The 24886-nt window shown below is 40.9% G+C and overlaps 1 protein-coding gene across 2 annotated transcripts in view; it reads left to right on the top strand.

The window, feature by feature from the left end:
- kcnh3 (potassium voltage-gated channel, subfamily H (eag-related), member 3) overlaps positions 1 to 20746 on the top strand; it is a 398012-nt gene extending 377266 nt beyond the window's left edge. The window contains exons 11-15 of one of the 2 annotated variants that reach the window (XM_047371306.1): positions 5039 to 5253; positions 14639 to 14892; positions 15322 to 15422; positions 15521 to 15573; positions 18472 to 20746. In XM_047371306.1, the coding sequence (XP_047227262.1) occupies positions 5039 to 5253; positions 14639 to 14892; positions 15322 to 15422; positions 15521 to 15573; positions 18472 to 19437 (1589 nt within the window). In that variant the 3' untranslated portion in view covers positions 19438 to 20746. Of the gene's footprint in view, positions 1 to 5038; positions 5254 to 14635; positions 14893 to 15321; positions 15423 to 15520; positions 15574 to 18471 lie in introns of both variants that reach the window. The other variant, XM_047371305.1, reaches the window with a different exon arrangement.
- The last annotated feature ends 4140 nt before the right edge of the window (positions 20747 to 24886 follow it).

Here is a 24886-nt window from a genome sequence, read left to right as displayed (position 1 = left end):
TCCACTCTAGATTGAGGGATATGCCGCTCAGTTCTTGTTGCGGCAGGGGTGAGTTTTGGGGATTTTGTGTTCGTTTTGTTGTTAAACCTCCTGTGTTCTGTTGTGTTTATCTTGTCAGCTGCCGTTTTTACGTTATGATGAATGCAGGATAATAATACTTCTAAGCCGGGCATGAGTCCTATTAATTTAGTCTCCTGGAACTGTAGAGGCCTTGGTAAAGCGCTTAAAAGAGCACAGGGGTTTTCACATTTAAAATCACTTTCATCCGATATTGTCTTTCTTCAGAAGACTCATATTCAGCCAACTGAGCAGAGACGGGTGAGATCTTCGTAGGTGTCACAGGTTTACCGGTCAAATTTTTCTTCCAAAGCTAGAGGGGTTGCAATCCTTATCTGCAAATCCATTCCATTCATCTTTGACTCCATGTCTGCAGATTCAGGGGGGAGATATGTGCTTGTCACTGGTGATATCAATTCCATCCCAGTTGCTTTTTTAAATATTTATGCCCCGAATTGTGACTGCCCCGATTTTTTCCGCAAGATATTTGACATTGTTGCACAATGCAATAATAGGGACATGATTATAGGAGGCGACTTCAATTGTTATCTCAATCCATTGCTGGATAGGTCCTCCAATAAAGTTGCTTCTTCTTTGAAATCAATGTCGGTTCTAAATAATCTCATGAAGTCATTAAATTTAGTTGATATCTGGAGGCTTCAGCATCCCTCTGATCGTAAATACTCTTTTTTTCTCCCCCTCCCATGGTAGTTTTACCAGAATTGACCACTTTTTAATTGATTCTAAATTAATTTCACATACAGTCAGCTCAATGTATCACAGCATCTTAATTTCAGATAATGCTCCTCTTTTACTACAGATCCACTTCAGTCTTTACGCTCCGTCGATTAATTGGAAATTTATCCCCCGCATCTATTCTGATCAATCATTTCAGGACTATGTTTCAGTCAAAATCTCAGATTTTCTACTTTTTAATGACAACGAAGAAGTATCTGACTCAGTTTTGTGGGAGTCATTTAAAGTAGTATTAAGGGGAAACATTATTTCTTATCAGTCTTCAATCAAAAAGGCCAGATCACAGTGTCTTGCAGATATTCAGGCTAAATTGACTGTTTTGGAGGACGGCTATCAGAATTCAAATGATGAAAATATACTCAGTGCTATCCTGAAGATAAAATCTGAATACAGTCACATGCTTGGGGAACAAGTTGGTAATTACATTTGCAAACTTAAACAAAAACATTTTGAACTAGGGGACAAGCCTGATAGATTACTCTCCAAACAAATAAAAGGCACACTGGCAGATAGAGCTATTCATAAAATGTCTTCCCTGGCCTAATGTTAACTGACCCTAAACTCATAAATGACGCCTTCTTCAATTATTACAGCAATTTATACACTTCCAAGACTAGTGCTACCAGTTCTGATACTGAAGACTTCCTAAACAATTTAAATGTACCTGTTCTGGATGGAACTGCCAGGGTAGACTTGGACTCTAATTTTACAATTGAAGAAATTAAATCTGCTATACGCTCATTATCCTCTGGTAAAGCTTGTGGTCCGGATGGGTTTGGAATAGAATTCTATAAAAGTCATTTGGATCTGGTTGCCCCTCTTCTTCTGCGTATGGTGAACTCTTCAGTGAGGAAGGGAGTATTTCGTCAGAGTTTGTATGATGCTAATATCTGTCTTCTCCTGAAGAAAGGCAGGGATTGCTCTAATGTTGCCTCATACCGTCCTTTAAGCTTACTAAACAGCGACCAAAAAAATAATAGCCAAAGTATTAGCTACTCGTTTAAATAAACACATAGCTCGCCTGGTCCATCCTGACCAGACTGGCTTCAACCCTAACAGGTATTCTTTTTCAAACACTTGTCGACTCCTACGTGTTATGTACCGGACCAACCTTCCTGCCTCTGCAGTTATCTTATTAGATGCTCAGCAGGCTTTCGATCAAATTGAGTGGGACTATTTGTTTTTGGTTCTCCAAAAATTTGGATTTGGTGATACATTTATGACGTTACTAAAAATGCTCTACGCCCACCCCAAGTCCTCAGTTCTGACTAATCACGACAGGTCTGCTTCTTTTTCATTACATCACGGTACCAGACAAGGGTGCTGTCTCTCACCGTTACTATTTGCACTGGCCATGAAACCCCTTGCTATTTCCATTAGGACCCATCCGCTGATCACTGGCATTTTGGACTATGTTACAGATAGTCCCATTGGCCTTTACGTGGATGATGTTATCTTGACTCTTTCAGATGTCACAATCTCTCTTTCTCTTCTTACTCTTATAAAAACATTTGGCAAGTTTTCTGGTTTTACTATAAATTGGGACAAAAGTCTATTTATGCCTCTTTCAGATGGTCTGGACACTCCTTTTCTTAGTAACCTGCCATTCAAAGTTTCCACTAGTTATTTTGAGTATAGGGAGATAAATATCACAAGGGACCCTAAACTCCTTTTCACACATAACTTTCTGGATTTAATCAATAAACTTAAATCTATGGTCGACGGGTAGAAGCTCCTCTCTCTTTCCTTGATTGGTTGTGTTAATGTTGTCAAGATGGTGGTCCTTCCAAAATTGACTTATCTCTTTCAAAATATACCCATTTATCTAACTGCTTCCTTTTTTTAAGATGATAGATTCCATTATGATTCCTTTTGTCTGGGCCGGTAAACACCCTCGAATCTCAAAGTCTCACCTACAGAAACCTACTGCTGAGGGTGGTCTAGGCCTTCCTGTTCTACGTTATTATTACTGGGCTTGTAATGCCAGAACCTGGGTTTTTTGGAGTCATGTCTATCCGAGGGGTGAAGAGGTTGACTCGCTATTGCCCAACTGGCCGCTGAATGAAAACCTTGCGTCCTTAGCACTTACTACTTCCTCTCTTGCTGCTGTACTGTTTTCCAATTTTTCCTTGCCTTTGCAGTTGCTGAAGGATAATTTTATACAAAAAAATTCATTCAGGATTCTAAAGCAGATAAAGACTGCCCTGAATCTCCCTGGTTTTTCCATCTATGCTACTATTTTTCAGAACACAGCATTTAAGCCAGGCAATATGGATGTCGTTTTTAAGCACTGGTTAAATAACGGCATAGCTGTTGTTAAGAATTTATACATCAGTAATAACTTTGCTTCCTTCACGCAATTCCAATCAAAATTTGATCTTCCTTCTAGCCACTTTTTCAGGTACTTGCAAGCTCGTAATTGTGTCAGACAGCATTCCCCCACTTTGAAACCATACCGGTGCAGCATAGTTTCTATGAGCTTATAAAAAAGCCCTTTACCTCTAAAAAGCTAATTTCTCAGTTTGTTAATCTTTTCAGTTCAACCCCATCTACTAATCATATAAAAGAGGCCTGGGCCTCTGATACACTAGGTGAGATTTCAGATGAGTTGTGGGATCTGAGTGTGTCAAGAATCAAACCCTGTTCCATTAATTCTAGATTGCAACTTATTCAATTCAAGGTTATCCATCATCTGCACTTTTCTAAAACCAAACTCAATAAGCTATTTCCCTGTGTCTCATCAACATCTGATAAATGTAAATCAGATGACGGGACTTTGGGTCATCTGTTTTGCTCCTGCCCTAAGCCTAAGCGGGAATGGAAATCCTCTACCCCTCCTTGTTTTAAGAAATGGCTTAATGATATGGTGTCCTGTATCTATCTTGAAGAAATTTGATACTCTTTGTCAGACAACCATCATAAGTTCCTTGATGTGTGGGGTCCTTTTAATAGATATATACAAAATAATGGGCTAAAATGACTGTCGCACTCATCTGGACCTGTATTTGTTTTATTTTATTTTTTTGAAAAATCATAAATACATTTATTAAAAATAAAAATAAAAAAAAAGACCTGTCATTTATCAAATATGTGTCCTCAAAGTACTCCTAAAATCACAATATACAAAAGAATTGATGTGTCCACTTTATTTTTCATTGTTCTTTTTCATTGTTCTCTATTTTCTCTTCTTCTGCATGCCTTTCATGTTGGTAACTTTGGTAACCTTAGTCCCCACAGGACCAGCTGCACAAATAGAAATATTTCTATAAAATAAAAACCATTGCTATCAGGGGAATATTAATTCAAGTAGTTGTGAGTGTTAAATGTGTGCAAACCTGAGTTTGCATGTCATTCTGAAGATGAAGCCTAAATGCAATGAAAGATCTGCTTTTACAACAGTTTCTCCAAGCAACAACACCATTCTGCGCTGTCACACTTGGGCCTTACTTGAATGAAGCGTTATGCATACAGTTAGAGAAAACTACTGATCATGTCAAGGACTTGAATTTTTTGGAACAAAAAGAATTCAAATACTTTTCTCCTCATGCATGGAGGCAGCTCCAAAATCAGCTACATTTGAAGGAATTTGTTTCACTGAGTGAGTTTAAACAGATCCAGTATTAAACATTTTAACATCTAAATGCCACTGTTTTGATTGATTTGGTTATACTGTTTAACATGTCATTAAACTTGTGTAAGTCTGCTAATAGTTTTGTGACATTTGCTCTTTTATAAGGTGCTACATGTTTTATGCATTTGTTGTACTGTTATTCCTTTCTTGAGCTGTTATCATTTTGTTATCAGACTCCCTTGTAAAAAAAGGGTTAATATATTATATATTTTTGCAAGTATTTATTTTAAATATATTCTGTGAACTATGTTTAAAATTAACTAGTGAGAAAAATGCTTTATTCAATGGGAGATTAACAGAATATCATTACACAAAGTGTTTCTTTTTTATTGTGCTATTATTACAAATTAGTAAACTTGCATAGGGACCATATGATAATTTTATAATCTAATACATACTTGACCTTAATCAATGTTTATCACTCAACATATCATTTTCTAACAAAGTTTCTACACAATGAAATAAAGCCCAAATGAAATAAAATGATAATTAAATAAATAATAATAATAATACAGAAACACCTTTTGCCCCAAACAATCAGTCAAAGTGAAACACTTGTTTTACATCCACCTTTTTCTGGATTCATTCCATCAGGAAAAGGAGATCTGATTGGTTCAGACTCTCTGACAAAGGAGCAGGTGATCAAGACCAATGCCAACGTTAAAGCTCTAACCTACTGTGACCTGCAGTACATCAGCCTGAAGGGCCTCCGCGAGGTCCTCCGGCTCTACCCAGAGTATGCGCAGAAGTTCATCAGCGAGATACAGCATGACCTCACGTACAATCTGCGAGAGGGCCATGGGGCAGATGTAAGTACCTACCATCCACTTACAGCACATTGCACCACAGATATTGCTGAACTCAGGAAGAAAATAATATTTGTTTCCACCTGTTTTTCTTTTTTTGAGATGTTTCATTTTGAGCACTTTTATTGTATGTGAAATAGAATGTTCAGTCCAAATGAATCCGAACTAACCTGACTCTGTTCCCTTGTTGCCATAAATCTCATTTACCAGCAGTTCATGGGATTGCTGAAAGCGTCTGAGCAGAGTTTAAAATCAGAAGTCTGATTTAAATGAATTATGAATGTTTTTAGAGTAATTATCATCTATGTACCAGATTATGAACGCTGTGTGGATTGAAATGTAATCTGGCATTGAAGATCAGTTGCATGCAACATTCTTTGGAGAGGAGATATTGGTTTAGAGTGGCCACAGCATCTGCATTGTAAACAGAACACATACCGTATTTTCCGCACTATAAGACGCACCTTCAATGAATGGCCTATTTTAGAACTGTTTTCATATATAGGGCGCACCGGATTATAAGGCGCATAGAATAGAAGCTACTGCAGTCAAACGTTTGACTGGGGTTGCGTTATGCATCCACTAGATGGAGCTGTGCTAAAGAGAATGTCAACAAAACAGATAAGTCAGTCAGTCAAACTTTATTAATACACTACAAACCAGCGTTCTGATAACTCCATTCACTCTCATGGTAAGGTCTCCTCTACATAGAATTCTATTGAATAGAGCCAACCTCACGTTAGGAATGCATTGGAGTCTATGAAGATGAAGTTGAAATCAAACGTTAGTTAAAACGTGAAAGGGAACTTTTCCCTGATTCAGTAAACACGTAAAAGAAACAGTTTGATGCACTAAATCAAACGTTAGTACTGTTAACCTTTCCTGTTTCTGTCCCCTGACCGTAGTCTGATGACACAGGGGAGACTCCAGGACCGAAGTTACTAGTTTCCTCGGGGTTAACTCCCTCACTCATACGTTGCTGAGTTGAGCATGAAGAAACAGCATCAAAACACTGAGTTGTTGACGAGATTCAGGGTTCTTTTTAATGACTTTGCAGCACGTAAAAACACAGGGCTTACAGACTCATACACTGCTGCTCCGGTCGCCGTCTCTACCCACCCCACACACACAATAATACCGACGTCACTCCTTCACTCTTGATTCTCAGCTACGGCAGCACACAGCGCCACCTCTGTCCGGAGGAGTAATGTCAACATCTTCCATACACACACACGAAACATACACCCCACACACTGAGCTTCTAATCACATATAGTTCAGGCAATTCCTGCAACAGTACATTCAAACGTTATACACACACAAGTGGTGTTGGACTAGGAGTAAGCACAGTACAGGTGTTTACCGCTATTACTTCGGCGACGCCCCTGACTACGGTAGCCGTAATGCTGCAAGCGGTGCGGCTTTGTAGTTTACCAGTCGTACTGAAACATTTTGACAGAGCGCCGTGTACAACCAGTATGGATCAACCAATTAACCAATTGATCCATATATAAGGCGCTCCGGATTACAAGGCGCACTGTCATTTTTTGAAAAAATTAAAGGTTTTTAAGTGCGCCTTATAGTGCGGAAAATACGGTAACCTTGTTAAAAAACAACATTGAACACCTGAAGCTTTAAGGAATCACATCCATCAGCAAAGATAAAGCAGCAGTTATAAAAATTGCCCTCTGGAGATACATATAAATTCTTTAAAATAACGTCAATGTTTGGACCAAAAAGACTTAAGGCAAGGGTGTCCAAAGTGTGGCCCGGGGGCCATTTGGGGTCCCTGGTCTGATTTTGTGCAGCTCCCAACTGCAGATTTTAATCACAGGTGCTTATTACAGAGACTTTGATTTTTGTTATTTTTATTAATTTTAATTATTACTGATGATTCAAAGTTTTCTTGCAATTGAAAATGCTAGGTAAAAAAGTATTTTTCTTTTTAATAACCAATGTTTTTTCCATTCACTTTAATATCATAGTAGATAGACCTATTCAGTAAATTTTACTCAAATCTCTATTTTTGTGCCTTCACATCTGCTTTTATATAACTTGGAAGAAATGGTGACCAAAATCATGTTCTTATGCTGAGAATAAACTTTTTTATTTTTAATTGGGCCCAAAAGAATGTTCAAATTGAATCCTTTCTTTTAAAAAGGCAAATGTCAAAGCCCTTTTTAAGTTTTGGATCTAGAATGATTTACACATCCTTTTTTTTAATACAAAAATCTGACTATTTGTTTATTTAAAATAGTCCATGCTAAGCAGCTAAAAAATATTCACAATATAATTTATAGTGATTTTAGTTTAAAAAGGTATATATTTTCTGGCCCGCTAGTACTTTTGACTTTTTGAAGAAGTTTGGACACCACTAACAAGGGGTTCTTCTTACACTACGCCTTGCGTTCATACCAAAATTTTACATTTTGTCACATACTTCAATATATTTTCTTTAGATTTTATGTGGAAGGAAAATGATACATAGTTTAAAAGGTTTTTACAAATAAAAATTGGAAAGGTTTGTAGTACGTTTGTACTCAGTCCTGTATCCCAAGCTTTGAACATCTCCCCTATATACAAAACATGTAAGAGACACAGCAAACATGTGGAAGAAGTTGCTCTGGTCAGGTGAGACCAAAATTCAACTCTTTGACCTTCATGCAAAATGCTATGAATGGGAGAAAACTAACACTGCACATAACTAACACACCATTCCCACAGTAAACATGGTTTTTGCAGCATCATGCTGTGGGAATGCTTTTCTTTTACAGGGACAGGGAAGCTGGTCGGAGTAGTTGGAAAGATGGAAAGAGCTAAATATAGGGCAATCCTGAAAAAAACAGCCGTTTAGAGGATGCAGAAGACCTGAGATTGGGATGGAGGTTCACCTTCTAGCAGACAATGATCCTAAACATACAGCCAGAGCTACAATAGTTTAGATTTATTAAAAACAATACACTTTTATTTAATTTCACAACTATTCACTATTTTGTGTTGGTCCAACATAAAATTCCAAACAACACATTGATGGTTGTAATGTGACAAAATATGGACAGGTTTATTGGGCTTGCTTTTGAATAGAAATTGTAGTCTTTTAGGATCATACAAAAGAAACATAGGTCAACTATAACTAATGATGGAAAACAGAGGATGTTGGAAGCAGCTCAGATGAGTCAGAGGAATAAAAAATTGTAACGCTGCTGTCAACAGAGAAAAGACAACAACAGGATTTAATAAATATTCATCACAACGTGGAGGTAACTGCTGACCCAAAGGGACTCGTGGATAAAAGCTGTAATATATCGCAGTCTGACACTCCTGTAGCTTTTACGTGCCTCCATTTGAAGTCCTGCCATCAAACACACCGACTGAACCCTCTGTTGCTGCAGCACAGGGAGAAAGACACAGAGACCAGAATAGATTGCTGCCGTTTGAAGCTCTCCTGCTGCTAAAAATAGAGGAGGGGGGACGCACTGGTTCTCCCTAACTGGCTCTCCCTCCTCAGCTGCTGCTAAGATTGGATCCTGCTTGCTAAAAATAGAACAGCCAGTCAAGGAGGAGAAAAAAGAAGAAGAGGAGGAAGAGGTAGAACTTGCTATCTTGTTTTCTTTTCTCATTCTCTCCTTCTCCACTGCAGTGGAATCGTTTGTCTCTCCAGGGCAGCCCACATGTAGCAGAGTGTGAGCACAATTGTTTGTGAACCTTATCTTGATAGATCTGCAATCTGCTGCCTATCTATCAGGACTGAGGCTGCAGATGTCTGTCCTATGTCTGCAAAAAAATTGACCAGCTAAGGGAATCCTGAAGAGAAGCCTATAGACATGTCAGCCATGCAGACAGGTGCATGCTTGATTGATCTACAAATATAATTGAGGAACCAGGGTTTGTAAAGCATGGGAAAAACAGTTAGTAAAAGACTCTAAACCACATCACCTAAATGGGAAATCACTGAGTCCTGAGTGAGAAAATTACCAACCATTCATCTACTGATATAATATGACTTCAAGTTCTGTCCTCTGTGCTTGTTAATCTCTATACAAGAAAAATAGCAACGAGATCAAAATCTGGCCCGCACACAGACAGACACAGATGGTCCAACTGCTGCACAGAAACTAGAAAAATATCACGTTTTTCCCCTTGCAGGAGTTTACATTTATTCCCACACAAGCAGTTTGGCTCCTGAGAAACCACCACACACCTTCATGAGGGAACTGTACACTTATCACCCCCCCCCCCCCCCCCCACCCCCTGCATCTCAGAGCGCTCCTTGGTTTCCCACAGAGCTGGGAGCTAAGAATAGAATCAGAGAGCTAAAAATAAAACTGGCTGCCACAGAGAAGGAAGGAGACAAGACCGAGAGAATGCTGAGCCGGCAGGGATGGAGGGGAAAGAGTGAAAGTTGATTAAGAGAAGAGATGATAGGAGTAGGAGAGTAGATTTGGGAAATGGGGAAGCAGAGGGGCGTTGGCTTTTCTGGTGCATAGAGTGATCAAAATGATTCACATCTCATCATGCAGACGTTGAAAGAGAAGATGTGATGAAGCACTGAGGGATATTAGTGTGAAGCTCCTGGAAGAGAAAGTGGAGGTTAGCACCAGTTCTTGTTCATCTTCACATTTTATTCCAAAATGTATCCTAATCCTGTTTGTGTGAGGGAGCACTTTCTACAACAGCATGATTTATAGAGATGAACCAATCAGGCTGACACAGATTTCCAGTTTCCTTTGAGGTTTTTCCATTTTGACTCATTCTAATGTTTTATTCTAAGAACTATAATACATACAAGAGAAAGACGTGTGCTGGAGGATCTTTGATAGACGTAGTGGTAAGGAATCCAATAGAAAACAAAGGATTTGTAAGATTATTCCTATTATGCATCAAATGCCCTTAATCTTTGTCTTATTTTTGTTCACCTGAAGGACGTGCCTTAAAGTTCTTGATTCCTCGTGTTAATGCATGTAAAGAAATAGGGGTGAGGTAGGGGAGATCAGGTTTCCAGTATTTGACATGTTGAACAACAATGAGAGCTGACCAGGAGAAAAATTGCCTGATTCTGATCTTTGGCCAATTGACTGGTACATGAAAAAAGAAACTAAACCTTAAAAAAGACAGAAAATGTTTTATTTTGGTCATTAGTTAAACCAATATTTCTAATAGTAAAGATTCAGTTCAAACAAACATTAAATAAATTCATCTTTATTCAGACTCTTTTTTTCACACAATTCTTGATTGGACATTTCAGTAAAGCAGCATTACCATTATTAAAAAACTGTAAATTATTTCATTTGTAAGCAGGAACATGGGAAAGACTTAAAGGCTGTTATTACAATGGTAAAACTCCATCCACCCTATATTCCTCAATAACTTTTAAAGGTAGTGGTAAGGTTCTGCAAGCAAAATGCACCTTATCATCAGCAGGTGTCAACACATCCATAAAGCAGAGATTTTGGCCGTTGTTGCTCTGCAGAACATAGGTCGGCTTTACAGACATCTGCAATGATCTTAAAGAGGTAATTTTAGCTGTCTGTCAACCTGGAAGGGTTAAAAGGTCATTTAAAGACAAAGTGAAATCTAACCTTTTTATGGAGAGAAATATTACAAGTGAAAAAAAGTTAATTCAGCCACCGATCTTTCCTGGATGGACATCCCTGCAAATTTATCCCAAGGTCAAACAGTGCAATTGGCAGAGAAATTGCTAAAAAAAAAAAAGATCTATGTTAGACTTTACAGGAGTCATTTAGCATGCTAACGTTCATGGCATGATCATCAGGAAAAGGCTGAATAGAAACAGTTTGTCTGGAAGGTTTGCTTATAACTTTTAACGTGTAAAAAAAGTTGTTGATGTTTTAGATGGGACAAAATATTCAGTCAGATCTTTAAAAAGGACAAAAATACATACAGTATTTACCTGTTTAAACTGTGTGTTTCTCCATGATCTATCAACAGTGAAATGAGAATCCTGGGCTTGAGCTCTTAAAATATGTCTTGATTCACTTTTGATGTAAACAACCCACTGATGCATTTTTAAACTTCAGCTTTATATGTTTAAATGCATTAGGATTCTGTTTCTAAAGTTCAGTTTTCTGTCGACACGGTTTTTCCATTGTCTTTTTGATTTATGCAAAGCAACATCTATAAACAAGCAGGAAACATTTTCTTAATTTCCACCAATGCTTTAGTCTGTAATTTGTTTTATTAAGAAAGATTTGAAACAATAAAAGAGGAAATTAGTTTGCCTTCACTGACTATTCTTTAACATTTAAAACATACGAGCCTATTAGAGAATGATGACAGCAGTAAACTCAAAGTAGAGAGACTCATATGAAATCTAAAATAAATTGTAAAATTAACAAGCTGAGTAGCTGTGGGAGGATCCCTCAACAACAAATTAAAATGACCAGTGGGGCATCAGGATGGAGTAAAAAAGAGGCATTCAGCAACAGCTCAGTCTTTCTGAGCTATGGAGCAATCCTGGCTCATTGCTGTGCTCCAAAGTCTATCAGACTTTCCCCAGTCACCTTAAACCATGTCAATAAGAACAATTTAGCATTATCAACACCTGCATTGGATGTTATTCTGAAAAGATTCATTTGGGTGGAGGAAATCTCTGTATTTTTCACATCCGGACTGCACTTCATAATCCCATCCCATCCCTCCCTCCATCCCTCCTCCATCCCTCCATCCATCTCCACTCTTTCGTCACCATGGCAGACCAGAGCAACACCCACATTACAGTAGACGAGGCCCAGATCCATCTATCCATCTCCCACCCCAATCCACCATCACTCATGTACAAGTCACAAAGATACTTGAACCCATTCGCTTAAAGCATTGACTCAGCCACCCACCCAGTTTATCATCATACTGTGATCAATATAGTCATATGGGTCCTGGGGGTAAGTCTCAAAAAAACACTCATCATACTTTACCAATTGATCTAAAAGTGTAACCTGAAACTGTTTTCAACCAGAAGAAATGCATCATCAGCATGAATAGGATTTTAATTTGGAGTTTTTGATTTTAACTATTAAACAACTACAATGACTTCAAAAACAAGAACTTATTCAGTTTCTCAAATCTACAGAAGGTTAGAAATATAGATACAAACTGAAATCTACACATAAACATGTACTTAGACAAAACACAACTTTTTGCAGCCTTTGTAGCTTCTGGCATAATTTTTGTTAGATGTTAGATCACTCTTGCATGGCAAAATTGGTCAAGTTAATCTAAATTTATTGGTTTCCTGCACAGATTTTGGGTTTTAAGAATAATCCATAAATTTTCAATAGGGTTGAGGGCAGAGCTTTCGAAAGACCATTCAAGAATCTTAATGTTAGCCTCTTTAATCCATCCAAAATCTGTTTTTATGTGTGTTTGAGATCATTTTCCTGTTGGAAAACCCAACTGTCTGGGTTTCAACCATCTAGATGTAGAATTTGGAGGTCATCCCCCTTCCTCATTATACCATCAACTTTGGGCAAAGAACCACTACCACTGGCAGTGAAGCAGACTGATGCTGCCGCCACCATGCTTGACAGTTGGTACAGTGTTGTTAACTTCGAGTGCATCACCCTGGCTTCTCCAAGCATACTTATTGTCAATGTTTGACCATAAAACTTTCAAGAAGAGAAGCCATTTATTCCAGCTCAATAATAATTTGTAAAACACATCAGAACTGCTTTTGCAATAGATAAAGAAACCCGGATTGTATCCAAAAAACATAAAACCACGGCTGCTATAGCCAAACCTTTGGTCACTCATGCCAATGCCAAACGTTGGTTTCAATGGTGCAAGGAGTGCAAATCTTGGACTGTGGACAATGTGAAACATGTATTGTTCTCTGATGAGTCCACCTTTACTGTTTTCCCCACATCCGGGAGAGTTACGGTGTGGAGAAGCCCCAAAGAAGCGTACCACCCAGACTGTTGCATGCCCAGAGTGAAGCATGGGGATGGATCAGTGATGGTTTGGGCTGCCATATCATGGCATTCCCTTGGCCCAATACTTGTGCTAGATGGGCGCGTCACTGCCAAGGACTACCGAACCATTCTTGAGGACCATGTGCATCAAGTGGTTCAAACATTGTATCCTGAAGGCGGTGTCGTGTATCAGGATGACAATGCACCAATACACACAGCAAGACTGGTGAAAGATTGGTTTGATGAACATGAAAGTGAAGTTGAACATCTCCCATGGCCTGCACAGTCACCAGATCTAAATATTATTGAGCCACTTTGGGATGTTTTGGAGGAGCAAGTCAGGAAACGTTTTCCTCCACCAGTATCACATAGTGACCTGGCCACTATCCTGCAAGAAGAATGGCTTAAAATCCCTCTGACCACTGTGCAGGACTTGTATATGTCATTCCCAAGACGAATTGACGCTGTATTGGCAGTGGACATTTTTTGTTTTTCTTAGATGGTTTTACTTTCCAGTTGTTTTGAAAATGTAGACGTTGGGTTTAAAGTGCCACAGATGAGAACTATTAGCATAGATGTATGAGTCAGGATCAGAGATTTGAAAATCGGAATGCCGAAGCCGACTTTCATGATGTGTAAAGGTCTATTTAGTAGCATGCAGAGTTGTATATTGGTAGTTTAGAGAGATTTGTGCTATTAGCAAAGCAACTTCTTGTTCCAGTAGGTCAGCAGCATATTGCACGTCTTTAAATACATGTATTCATTCAGAGACACGGAATCTAAGTTATTGAGTAGTCTCTCTGCTGTCCAGATTAGTGTATCATAGAAAATGTCTGCTGAATGATGAAGAGGAGAATCAGACTGAAAACTCTTCAGCAGCTAAAACCTGGTATTTTGAGACACAGATTCAGCAACAATCGGTATAATCTTTTCCCAAAGCTAAAACAAAATGACAAACATGACTCTTCTGCAACATTTTTGAGTGTGTTTTGACATCAAATTCTTTATTGGTTTGTTTTTGTACTTTCTCAACACAATATTGTTGATCAGTTTTATAAAAATGAAAAATTTCAGTCACCCTTCAGTTTCACCAAGATGGTGGTGGTATAATCCAGGTCTTTTATTTTGAAAGATCTTGAAAAGTCATCTTGTCTTTGCCAGATTTTATACCACTTAGCCAACAGCACATATAGAAATAATAGTTCATTACACATAGATGTGCTGAAATTTAAAAATGAAAACCACAAGTGCATTGAATTGTAGTGCATTAAAAAAGCTTGTGTTTGTCTGACACCTACTGGTACAACTAAAACACTACAGTCCATTTACATTTACCACAGGACAGTTAGTCTGATGCAGTTATAGTCTTAGGAAGTAATCTTTGGTCATGCTATTAACAACTGTGATGTTTCACTTCGCTCATGTGACCTCAGCTGAAGCTCTGACCCTCCTGTTTCTCAGAAGGACTGGGAGAGCAACGGTGGCCTGGTGAAGAAGCTACCATCCATCCGTGAGGATGAAGAGGGTGATGAGGAGCAGGGTTCTGTATCCCGGGCTCCTCGCTCCCCTCTACATCTCAGCAGGGGCCTCAGCTCACCTCTGCGCTCTCCCCTCCTGGCTCCACGACCTTTCCGTGCTCCCTCGGAGTACTCGCGACCCTCCACCTTGCAGATACCGGTGGTTAGTTTCAGCAGTGCACCACCTGAGCTCAGCCCCAGGTAACACATAAATACATGTCTATATACACACTAACACACTCTCTGTAGTTGCAAACAGTAATCACAAAGATGAGTAATGTGACTTCCAGACACAACCTCAGAGCCACAGGAAGACTGCAAACTGCAGTGAGCTCTGCAGCAATCTGTGTCTGGCTGCCATGGCAACTAGTAGATTACATAGCTGGTGGATCATATGGGACCTGGCTGCTGTGTGCAGGGTTTCACACTGCAACAGACCCGTGTGCCTGCTGTGTAGCCATGCCAGAGATTTATAATAGCCGAGCAGCTGATGGTGGGGGGGGGGGTTTATAATGTTAGTGTGAAATGCAGTGCGGCACACACAGACACGTCCTGTAATTACTGTCCTTTCACTCCTGATTGGCATTCTTCTCATGCATCTTACTTTTTAATCCTTTTTATCCTGCAAAGATTCGTAGATGGCATCGAAACAGAGACTAATTCCACCTCCTCACAGAAGTTTGAGTTCAGTCCCAGCATGTCGCCTGCAGCTCCACCCTCCCCATACGCAGGTAAAGCACACACACACCATCACTGGTGTGTGTTGTCTCATATTGAGGCATTTTCTAGGAGCTTAATATTAAAGCATTTCTCTTCATGCTGTCTGTAGGCATCCGTGAGCACTCTGAGATCAAGCAGAGTGTGACAAAGCTCACCGAGGAGGTAAGTACTGATCTGATGCATCATGACTGTTGCATTTTTACACATAGACTGAGATTATTAGATTAATAGGATTGTAATATTCATTCCATTCTTGAAAGTAAAGGCAGATTCTGTACATATTAAATTCAGTTTAGTTCACTTACATTGTGACAATTCACAAAAAATGTAATCTCAAAGCACTTTATAAAATGATCCATTTCATATTCATCCTTTCATCCATTATCTATACCCGCATAATGGATGTGGGTAATGAGGTCTGGTTCCGATCTCAATGGGTCCACACTGGACAGGTTGTCAGTCCATTATAAGGTAACACACTCACACCTAAGGCCAATTTAGAGAGACAAGTTAACCTAAAATGTATGTCATTAGACTCTGGGAGGACCTGAAAAGAACGCAAATATACACAAACATGCAGCCCTAATTCATATCCAGTTATTTAGAATTGAATTAGGTTCATTGCAGATCAGTCCAATTCATTTCAAACCAATCTAAGATGTCATATTAATAAAATATTTGTGAGTCCAACTATATGTTTCAACGTGTCTTTATTCCACCAACATTTTTTTCACCCTGCTCTCTGATGTCAATACTGGGCGACTCTGTAGTCTTTCCTAAGTACTCTGTTACATCACACAATCGTACAGTATAGTGACATTCAGTTTCAATTACATTCATTCCAGTTCAAGTCTTCTATGGTGCCTAGTTGGCACCTGGATGGGAATACTGCCCACACTTTTTTTCCACACTTAACTTTCTCTGGAGATGGTTTTTGTTTGTTTGAAGTCAAACACTGAGGCATGAGGTCATCATCAATTTGCTTTGCACCAGGTCTTTTTTTGTGGATAATGTTGGACTCTTCAGAGTTTCTGTGGTGGTTGATTAACATTCATTCTGCAGATGTGGCTGAGACACTTTAGCCTGTGTTTCTGGACTTGTTTTCCAAAAGCTGGTTGTTGCTGGCAACGTTCTTGTATAGCGTTGCTGGTAATTTGGACACACAGGAAAAACTCCAAGATCTGAAAGAAAAGCCAGATTTAAAAAACCTTGAATTTGTTCCGGGCTTGTTTGAGAATGGCCAAGGTCTCAGAGATGGAGGGAGATCTAATGAGAGGGATAGGGTAACTACAGAAGAGGTGCATTATGGTCCATAGGGAAATTATGAGTTTCTTCTAAACACATCTTATGAATGAGAATGTCAAATCCCTGGACCCACTGGCAGTGGATCTCTGTTGCTGATCTCCCTCACTGTCGCCAGAGAGCTATTTAAACGTCTGTGCCTGTACAATCTGAACACCATCAATATAATCAGTGGCCGATGATTCATCCTTGTGGGCCCTTTTGTTTTGCCCACCTTGATCTTGAGGTCAAAAGACTGTATAGAGTGAACAATGTGGACTCGACATCATCATCAGCATAAATAATGTGGTCATCTGCCAACATGAGATTGGTCACAAATCAGTGACAAACCCTTCAGCCTTCAAATGCCTTTCACATGATGGCATCGATATCGAAATGGAGCAGGAGTGGGAAGACTACATCACCTTGGCACATACTGTTCTTTATAGTGAATTTTTGAAGATATGATGTTGGATCTGGACCAGACTGGCTGAACCTTCATAGGTGGGTTGTGGAAGTGCAGTGTCCTTTTGTGGTACAAATCTTTCTCCAGGATGCAGTGCAGTCAGGACTCTTTTCCACGCACAGTGAGTTTCTTTTTCCATCAGCTGACATGATTTGGTCACAGGATCCTCATCCATGTCAAAAACCAGCTTGTTGCTTTCTGTGTTTATGGAGTTGTAATTTATTAACCTTCATTTAGACCTTTCTGTCACTGGAGAGCAGGCTGATGGCACGGTAGTTCTTACAATGTCACCTTTTTTGATGGATGTGAATGATGATAACCATCTTTCATCCACATGGCATGTGGTCAGATCACCATATCGCTATAGGATTAATATGTGAAATAAATCAGTACTTTAATCCAGGCCTAATTGCTTCAGCTGTGACTTGGTCCAACCAGGAACCTTTCTATTTTCAGCCAACTAACAGCTAGTCAAATGTAGGTTCAGCATCATAAGAGATCATATGTTCCTCTTTATTCAAAGTGTCAAAAACAGGCAACAAGGCAAAATGTTTAGACCAGGGAATCTGGAAGCCCTGCTGATAGCCCGCATAGTTCACCCCCCTCCAGTCCAATACAACAGATCCAGTGCAGTTAATCCTAGGTATAACACATCCGACCAAAGTCAGTTGGTCATGTAATACAACGATGGCCTGGTGAAGAAGCTACCATCTATCTGTGAAGATGAGGAGGGTGATGAGGGGCAAAGTTTTGCATCCTGGGCTCCTTACTCCCCACTACACCTCAGCAGGGGCCTCATCTCACCTCTGTGCTCTCCCCTCCTGGCTCCGCGGTCTATCCACCATTCTGCTGTGACAACTTGGGGTTTGAAAGAGGAAGCAGACAGAATAAAAACTGAGGCAGGAGTACTTTTTATAGGAAAGAGTGCAGACTATGTATTGAAATGCAAAGAGTACCATAAAAACACCTGACTGCAGCTCTCCAAAGAGGAACTCATTTGACTATAAACGTGTAAATGGACTGCTACTGAAGTTTTTCAAGTGCTTTTACAGTACGAGTCACATTCATCCTTCTTCTGGCAAACATTTACATAACAATATGCAAACCGGTATAAAACTTGGGGTTCTGTGTCTTGTGGTGGAGGGAGGCTCTGATTGGTACCTTGGCTTCACGATATGCCACACCTTCTATTATATTCCCAAAAAATCAAAAACTGTACACAAATAGGGCTGACAGATTTTTGATGAACAAATGTGATCTAGCATTGTGATGCAGTATGACCTGACGGTGTTGTCTCTCTCTTTATTATGCAGATGAACTCTCTCTCCAAACAAGTGTCCAGCCTCAGTCAGGAGCTGCGGGAAATGACTCGCCTGATTAAGCCCCTCCTTCAAGCAGCCCCACAGCCAGTGCTGACGAGCATGGTGCCAAACCTCACCCCGCCTCACAGCAGTGCCAGCCAGCTGTTATCCACTTCTTGGTTCATGGCGCCACCCATAGCAGCGCCTTATTCACCTGAGAAAGCAAAGGCTCACTCCCTGCTGGATAGCGGAGACCCGGAGGATGAGGGTTTGCCACGATGCCTTCTCCCAACTCTTCACTCACCAAAAAGGCCTGATTCCCCTGCGTCAGCATCAGTACAGCGCCCAGCCAGCCCCATAGGGGGGAATATGGAGAAAACAACTGGCTCGAACATCCTCTTATCTAAGGAAGAACCTCTAAAGGGGTCCGCAGTGTCCCAAAGTCCCCAGGTGTCTCCCAGTAATGGGATCCTCTTACCTTCATTGCAGGACCAGCCTCCTCTGTGCTCTCACACCTCTTCAACGTCACTGTCTTTTTCTGTCTCCCTCACCTCCTCACCATCATTTTCTCCTTGCCCATCACGACCAACCAGCTGTGGCAGCAGAGGCCTGCTCCCCCCACCCCCATCTCAGGACACACCTCTTCCCCTATCGTCCCACCGCTCAGCACCCTCATCCGTCACCTCTTCTCCTGGAGCTCACCGGCTGAGGCCTTCCCTTTTCATCCCCAACACACCCACTGCAGCTCCCCCCTGTGCCTCCACCCTATCCCTCCCCTTGTCTGTAGACTTTGGGAGTGTAACAAAACGAGACGCTCAGACTCCACTGAGGTGTAACCCACAGAGACGCCATGAGGGGGTGAGAGCCGCTGCAAATCCCCAGCAAGTGGAGATGCAGGAGTGGGGAAGACAAGAAGAAGATGGAAAAACCCCTATAGAAGACTTCAGTTTCATTGATGAAGAGGATCCTGCATTATAAGCTGGTCTATGTTGCGTAACACAGCAGTGAACAAAACGATGGCGAGAAAGTCAGCAGAAAAAGGTAGATTAGAAACAGATCAGCAGCAGCAAGCTGGTCCTTCTCAGACAGGCAGGAGAACACAATACACCTGGGAGGAGTACCCACGACTGGCTGTTAGTATACCATATACTGATCATCCTCCGAATATTAGCACCCGACATCCCACAGAACTGTGGCATGAGTTCACGCAGTCAGCTCTTGACACAAAACCATTTCTGGGGCCTATTTCAGCCTCTCATCTAAAATCGCTATTAGCTTTTAAACCCCAAAATAGATGCCCCACCCCCCTCCCCCTCCGAGGCAGGGGCAAACATAAAGATCCCAAACCATAGGGTCCGAGTCAGCGCACCAGGGCCTGGAATGTAAAGTTACTCATTCTCATTCCAGGTTTTATTTCCTAAAGGAAGGCAATCATCTGCCCCATGGCACATAAACACATCAGCCCCTCACTCATTTTCTAACAACAGGAAGGCCAGGTTCTCTCGTGGTGTAACTGACGTACTCTGTACTGTTGGGTTGTATGCCAAAGAGGAAAGCTTAAAGAAAAGGAAGAGTTTAGTTCCTAAACCACACGCTCATTCTGTAAGGTGCTCCTCAACAAATTAGAATCAATAACTGTATTTATGTTGGAATTTAATTTAGGAAGTCAATCTCAAATATCATTTAGATTTATTCCAAATATTTTAGGTGTTTCTTTCTGTTCATTTTGATGATTATGGCTTACAGTGAATGAAAACCTTAAACTCAGTTTTTCAGAACATGTCAATATTACATCAAATCAATAGAAAATTATTTTCTTACAAAAATGTCAGCCTACTGACATACACTCAACACTTTTGCATGAATTACTGCATCACTGCAGCATGTCATGGAGGCGATAAAGCCATGGTTCTGCTAAGGTGTGAAGGAAGCCCAGGTTGCTTTCATAGAGGTGGTTTCAGATAATAAAGGAGACCTTCCTTAAAGTTGAACATGTACCTGAAAATACCATTAAAACAAGGATCAAAATGCATAAGCATTGATGGCGTTTTATGGGCGTTCTGTGTTTAAAACCACCCTTTGAATAAAGTTTGTCTTAACTTTAAAAGACAACACAGAACATATAATTAGCTTCAATGAAACGTCTGTTCACATTAGGTGAGCAGATAGCCTGCTAGCACTCGAGTAGCTGAGTTTTCTCAGTACAAACCAAACCAAACGTCATGAAATAAACATTATTTACATTATTTCAGGAGCTGCACGGTGGCGCATGTTGGTGGCACTGTTGCTGTGCAGCAAGAAGGTCCTGGGTTCGTCTCCCGACTGGGAGTCTGTTTGCATGTTCTTCCAGCTCTGACTCCTCCTCTTCCTGTACTGAGCAGTAAATAGGTTAATGTGATTTATTTTAAATGTTCCATGAAGTTCATACCGGCATCTGTGTACAGTTAAGAGTCCATGTTCCTCCATGTATAGCATGGCTGGGGTCCCAACACATCACAATCCTTTAGTCGCCTGTAAGTCCTGTAGTTATCACTGTTGCTTGTGCACCTTTGCCTACCACACTTTTTCCTTCCACTCACTGTTCCATTAATATACTTGGATACAGCTTCGTTAACATTGACTTCCTTGTGGAGGGTGTCAGTGGGCATCTGTCAAGTAAGCAGTATTTCTTGACAACAACATTGAACAGACAACATAACATTTCTGTATCAAGCATCCTTTTATATTGGTCTTATATACACTGCTCAAAAAAATAAAGGGAACCCTTAAACAACATATATATAACTCCAAGTAAATCAAACTTCTGTGAAATCAAACTGTCCACTTAGGAAGCAACACTGATTGACAATCACTTTCACACCTGTTGTCCAAATAGAATAGACAACAGGGGGAAATCTTGTGTGATTAGCAAGACACACTCAATAAAGGAGTGGTTCTGCAGGTGGGGACCACAGACCACTTCTCAGTACCTATGCTTTCTGGCTGATGTTTTGGTCACTTTTGAATGTTGGTGGTGCTTTCACACTCGTGGTTCATGAGACGGAGTCTACAGCCCACACAAGTGGCTCAGGTAGTGCAGCTCATCCAGGATGGCGCATCATTGCGAGCTGTGGCAAGAAGGTTTGCTGTGTCTGTCAGCGTAGTGTCCAGAGCCTGGAGGCGCTACCAGGAGACAGGCCAGTACACCAGGAGACGTGGAGGAGGCTGTAGGAGGGCAACAACCCAGTAGCAGGACCGCTACCTCCACCTTTGTGCAAGGAGGAACAGGAGGAGCACTGCCAGAGCCCTGCAAGATGACCTCCAGCAGGCCGCAAATGTACATGTGTCTGCACACACGGTTAGAAACTGACTCCATGAGGATGGTATGAGGGCCCGACGTCCACAAACGGGGGTTGTGCTCACAGCCCAACACCATGCAGGACGCTTGGCATTTGCCAGAGGCCACCAGGATTGGCAAATTCGCCACTAGCGCCCTGTGCTCTTCACAGATGGCAGTGGGTCAGTAATGGTGTGGGGTGGCATTTCTTTGGAGGGCTGCATGACCCTCCATGTACTCGCCAGAGGTAGCCTGACTGCCATTAGGTACCGAGATGAGATCCTCAGACCCCTTGTGAGACCATATGCTGGTGTGGTTGGCCCTGGGTTTCTCCTAATGCAGGACAATGCTAGACCTCATGTGGCTGAAATGTGTCAGCAGTTCCTGCAAGATGAAGACATTGAAGCTATGGACTGGCCCGCCCGTTCCCCAGACCTGAACCCGATTGAGCACATCTGGGACATCATGTCTCGCTCCATCCACCAACGTCACGTTGCACCACAGACTGTCCAGGAGTTGGCGGATGCTTTAGTCCAGGTCTGGGAGGAGATCCCTCAGGAGACCATCCGCCGTCTCATCAGGAGGATGTCCAGGCGTTGTAGGGAGGTCATACAGACACGTGGAGGTCACACACAATACTGAGCCTCATTTTGACTTGTTTTAAGGACATTATATCAAAGTTGGATCAGCCTGTAGTGTGTTTTTCCACTTTCATTTTGTGTGTGACTCCAAATCCAGGCCTCCATTGGTTAATAAATTTGATTTCCACTGATGATTTTTGTGTGATTCTGTTGTCAGCACATTCAACTTTGTACAGAACAATGTATTCTATGAGAATATTTCATTCATTCAGATCTAGGATGTGTTATTTAAGTGTTCCCTTTATTTTTTTGAGCAGTGTATTTACATTTTGCAAGAAATGTTCTGGGTTTTTATTAGCTGTTGGCCATAATTATTAAAATTAACACATTTAAATGCTTGAAATATATCATCATGAATCTAACGAATAGTGTCTGTTTGTAAAATAAATTGCTGAAATAAATAAACTTTTCAATGACACGTTCTATTATTGAGATGCATCTGTAGTTTTTAGGCCACCCTTTTCAGATTGTATGTCCTACATTTCCCATGAGCTTTAGCCATCCAGCCATTTGTGCCTTCTCCATGTAAAGACTTCCCCTCAGTCAGTCAAACCTTATCCAGAAGAAGCCATCAACGAGAACACTTGCACCTTCCTTTGAAATGTAATCACTCTAGGCTTTTGGCTTATTTGTGCAGAGGATAAAGCAGTGAGTTTGTATTGCACGTCGTGTGGAACCTTTCACAGTTCTTATGTAGCACACATATATCTGACCAACGGCGGAGCTGGTACGAGACTTCAGCCTGGAGCTAGAGCTACAACATCCAGACTGGAACACTACAGAAGTCTCAGGACCTCAGTTAGTTTTGTGGAGGTGCTTTATGCACCATCCATCTATTGTAATATTGTGATATATTGTAATATAGACACTCAGATTTCTGGTTCCCACTTTGTTACAGAAACAGCACAGATGACTTTCTTGGACTTTTAAACACTGAAAGACAAACTCCCTTGAATGTGTGGAGTTTTGATCCTTGGCACCATGTGGGTGGGGCGTTGGTTGCAGTGAGATGCAATGTTGGGCATATTCTATAGGGATTTAAATCAAATGCATGTTTTTTTATTATTTTTGCATGAGAAATGTGCCTGCTTTTGAGCTGTTCAGGCCAGAGGGCCCATGGGAGGAGAAAACCGCTCACCCTGTTGTAGGCTGCTGGGTTTCAGATGTATTTTATTAAAGACTGCTGTTACATACGAATTTAAACTGGGATTACATACATTGCAACAATAAAGAAGTGTTGTTTTGTAAAAACTGAGTCTTATTCTTTTTTGAAAAATGCATAAAAATAGGTAAGAATACAAGTTAATCTCTCAGAAGGATCAGCTTTATTTGAGTGTCATTTGGTTAACAGACAAGTGATGAAAATGTTTGGGTATGCAAGGAGTTTGCTGTCCAGAATGGGCACCACAGAACACAAGTAATGTCATTACAGACCAAGCAAATGTATTGCAGGCAGTTGTTGTAGCATCGGACAGTCAAATAGTGGGGAGGATTCTTCACACAGTCTTTAAACAGCATCACTACTTGACCTTTTGATAGGGATTACTCTGAGTGTTATGAGTTTGGAAGAGACTGGAATGCTGTATATACAGGTCCTTCTCAAAATATTAGCATATTGTGATAAAGTTCATTATTTCCCATAATGTAATGATGAAAATTTAATATTCATATATTTTAGATTCATTGCACACTAACTGAAATATTTCAGGTCTTTTATTGTCTTAATATGGATGATTTTGGCATACAGCTCATGAAAACCCAAAATTCCTATCTCACAAAATTAGCATATCATTAAAAGGGTCTCTAAACGAGCTATGAACCTAATCATCTGAATCAACGAGTTAACTCTAAACACCTGCAAAAGATTCCTGAGGCCTTTAAAACTCCCAGCCTGGTTCATCACTCAAAACCCCAATCATGGGTAAGACTGCCGACCTGACTGCTGTCCAGAAGGCCACTATTGACACCCTCAAGCAAGAGGGTAAGACACAGAAAGAAATTTCTGAACAAATAGGCTGTTCCCAGAGTGCTGTATCAAGGCACCTCAGTGGGAAGTCTGTGGGAAGGAAAAAGTGTGGCAGAAAACGCTGCACAACGAGAAGAGGTGACCGGACCCTGAGGAAGATTGTGGAGAAGGGTCGATTCCAGACCTTGGGGGACCTGCGGAAGCAGTGGACTGAGTCTGGACTAGAAACATCCAGAGCCACCGTGTACAGGCGTGTGCAGGAAATGGGCTACAGGTGCCGCATTCCCCAGGTCAAGCCACTTTTGAACCAGAAACAGCGGCAGAAGCGCCTGACCTGGGCTACAGAGAAGCATCACTGGACTGTTGCTCAGTGGTCCAAAGTACTTTTTTCGGATGAAAGCTAATTCTGCATGTCATTCGGAAATCAAGGTGCCAGAGTCTGGAGGAAGACTGGGGAGAAGGAAATGCCAAAATGCCAGAAGTCCAGTGTCAAGTACCCACAGT

Source organism: Girardinichthys multiradiatus, chromosome 7 (genome assembly GCF_021462225.1).
Source record: "Girardinichthys multiradiatus isolate DD_20200921_A chromosome 7, DD_fGirMul_XY1, whole genome shotgun sequence".
NCBI lineage: Eukaryota > Metazoa > Chordata > Actinopteri > Cyprinodontiformes > Goodeidae > Girardinichthys > Girardinichthys multiradiatus.
Note: the sequence above shows the minus strand (reverse complement) of the source record. Positions and strands in the feature narration are given on the sequence as shown.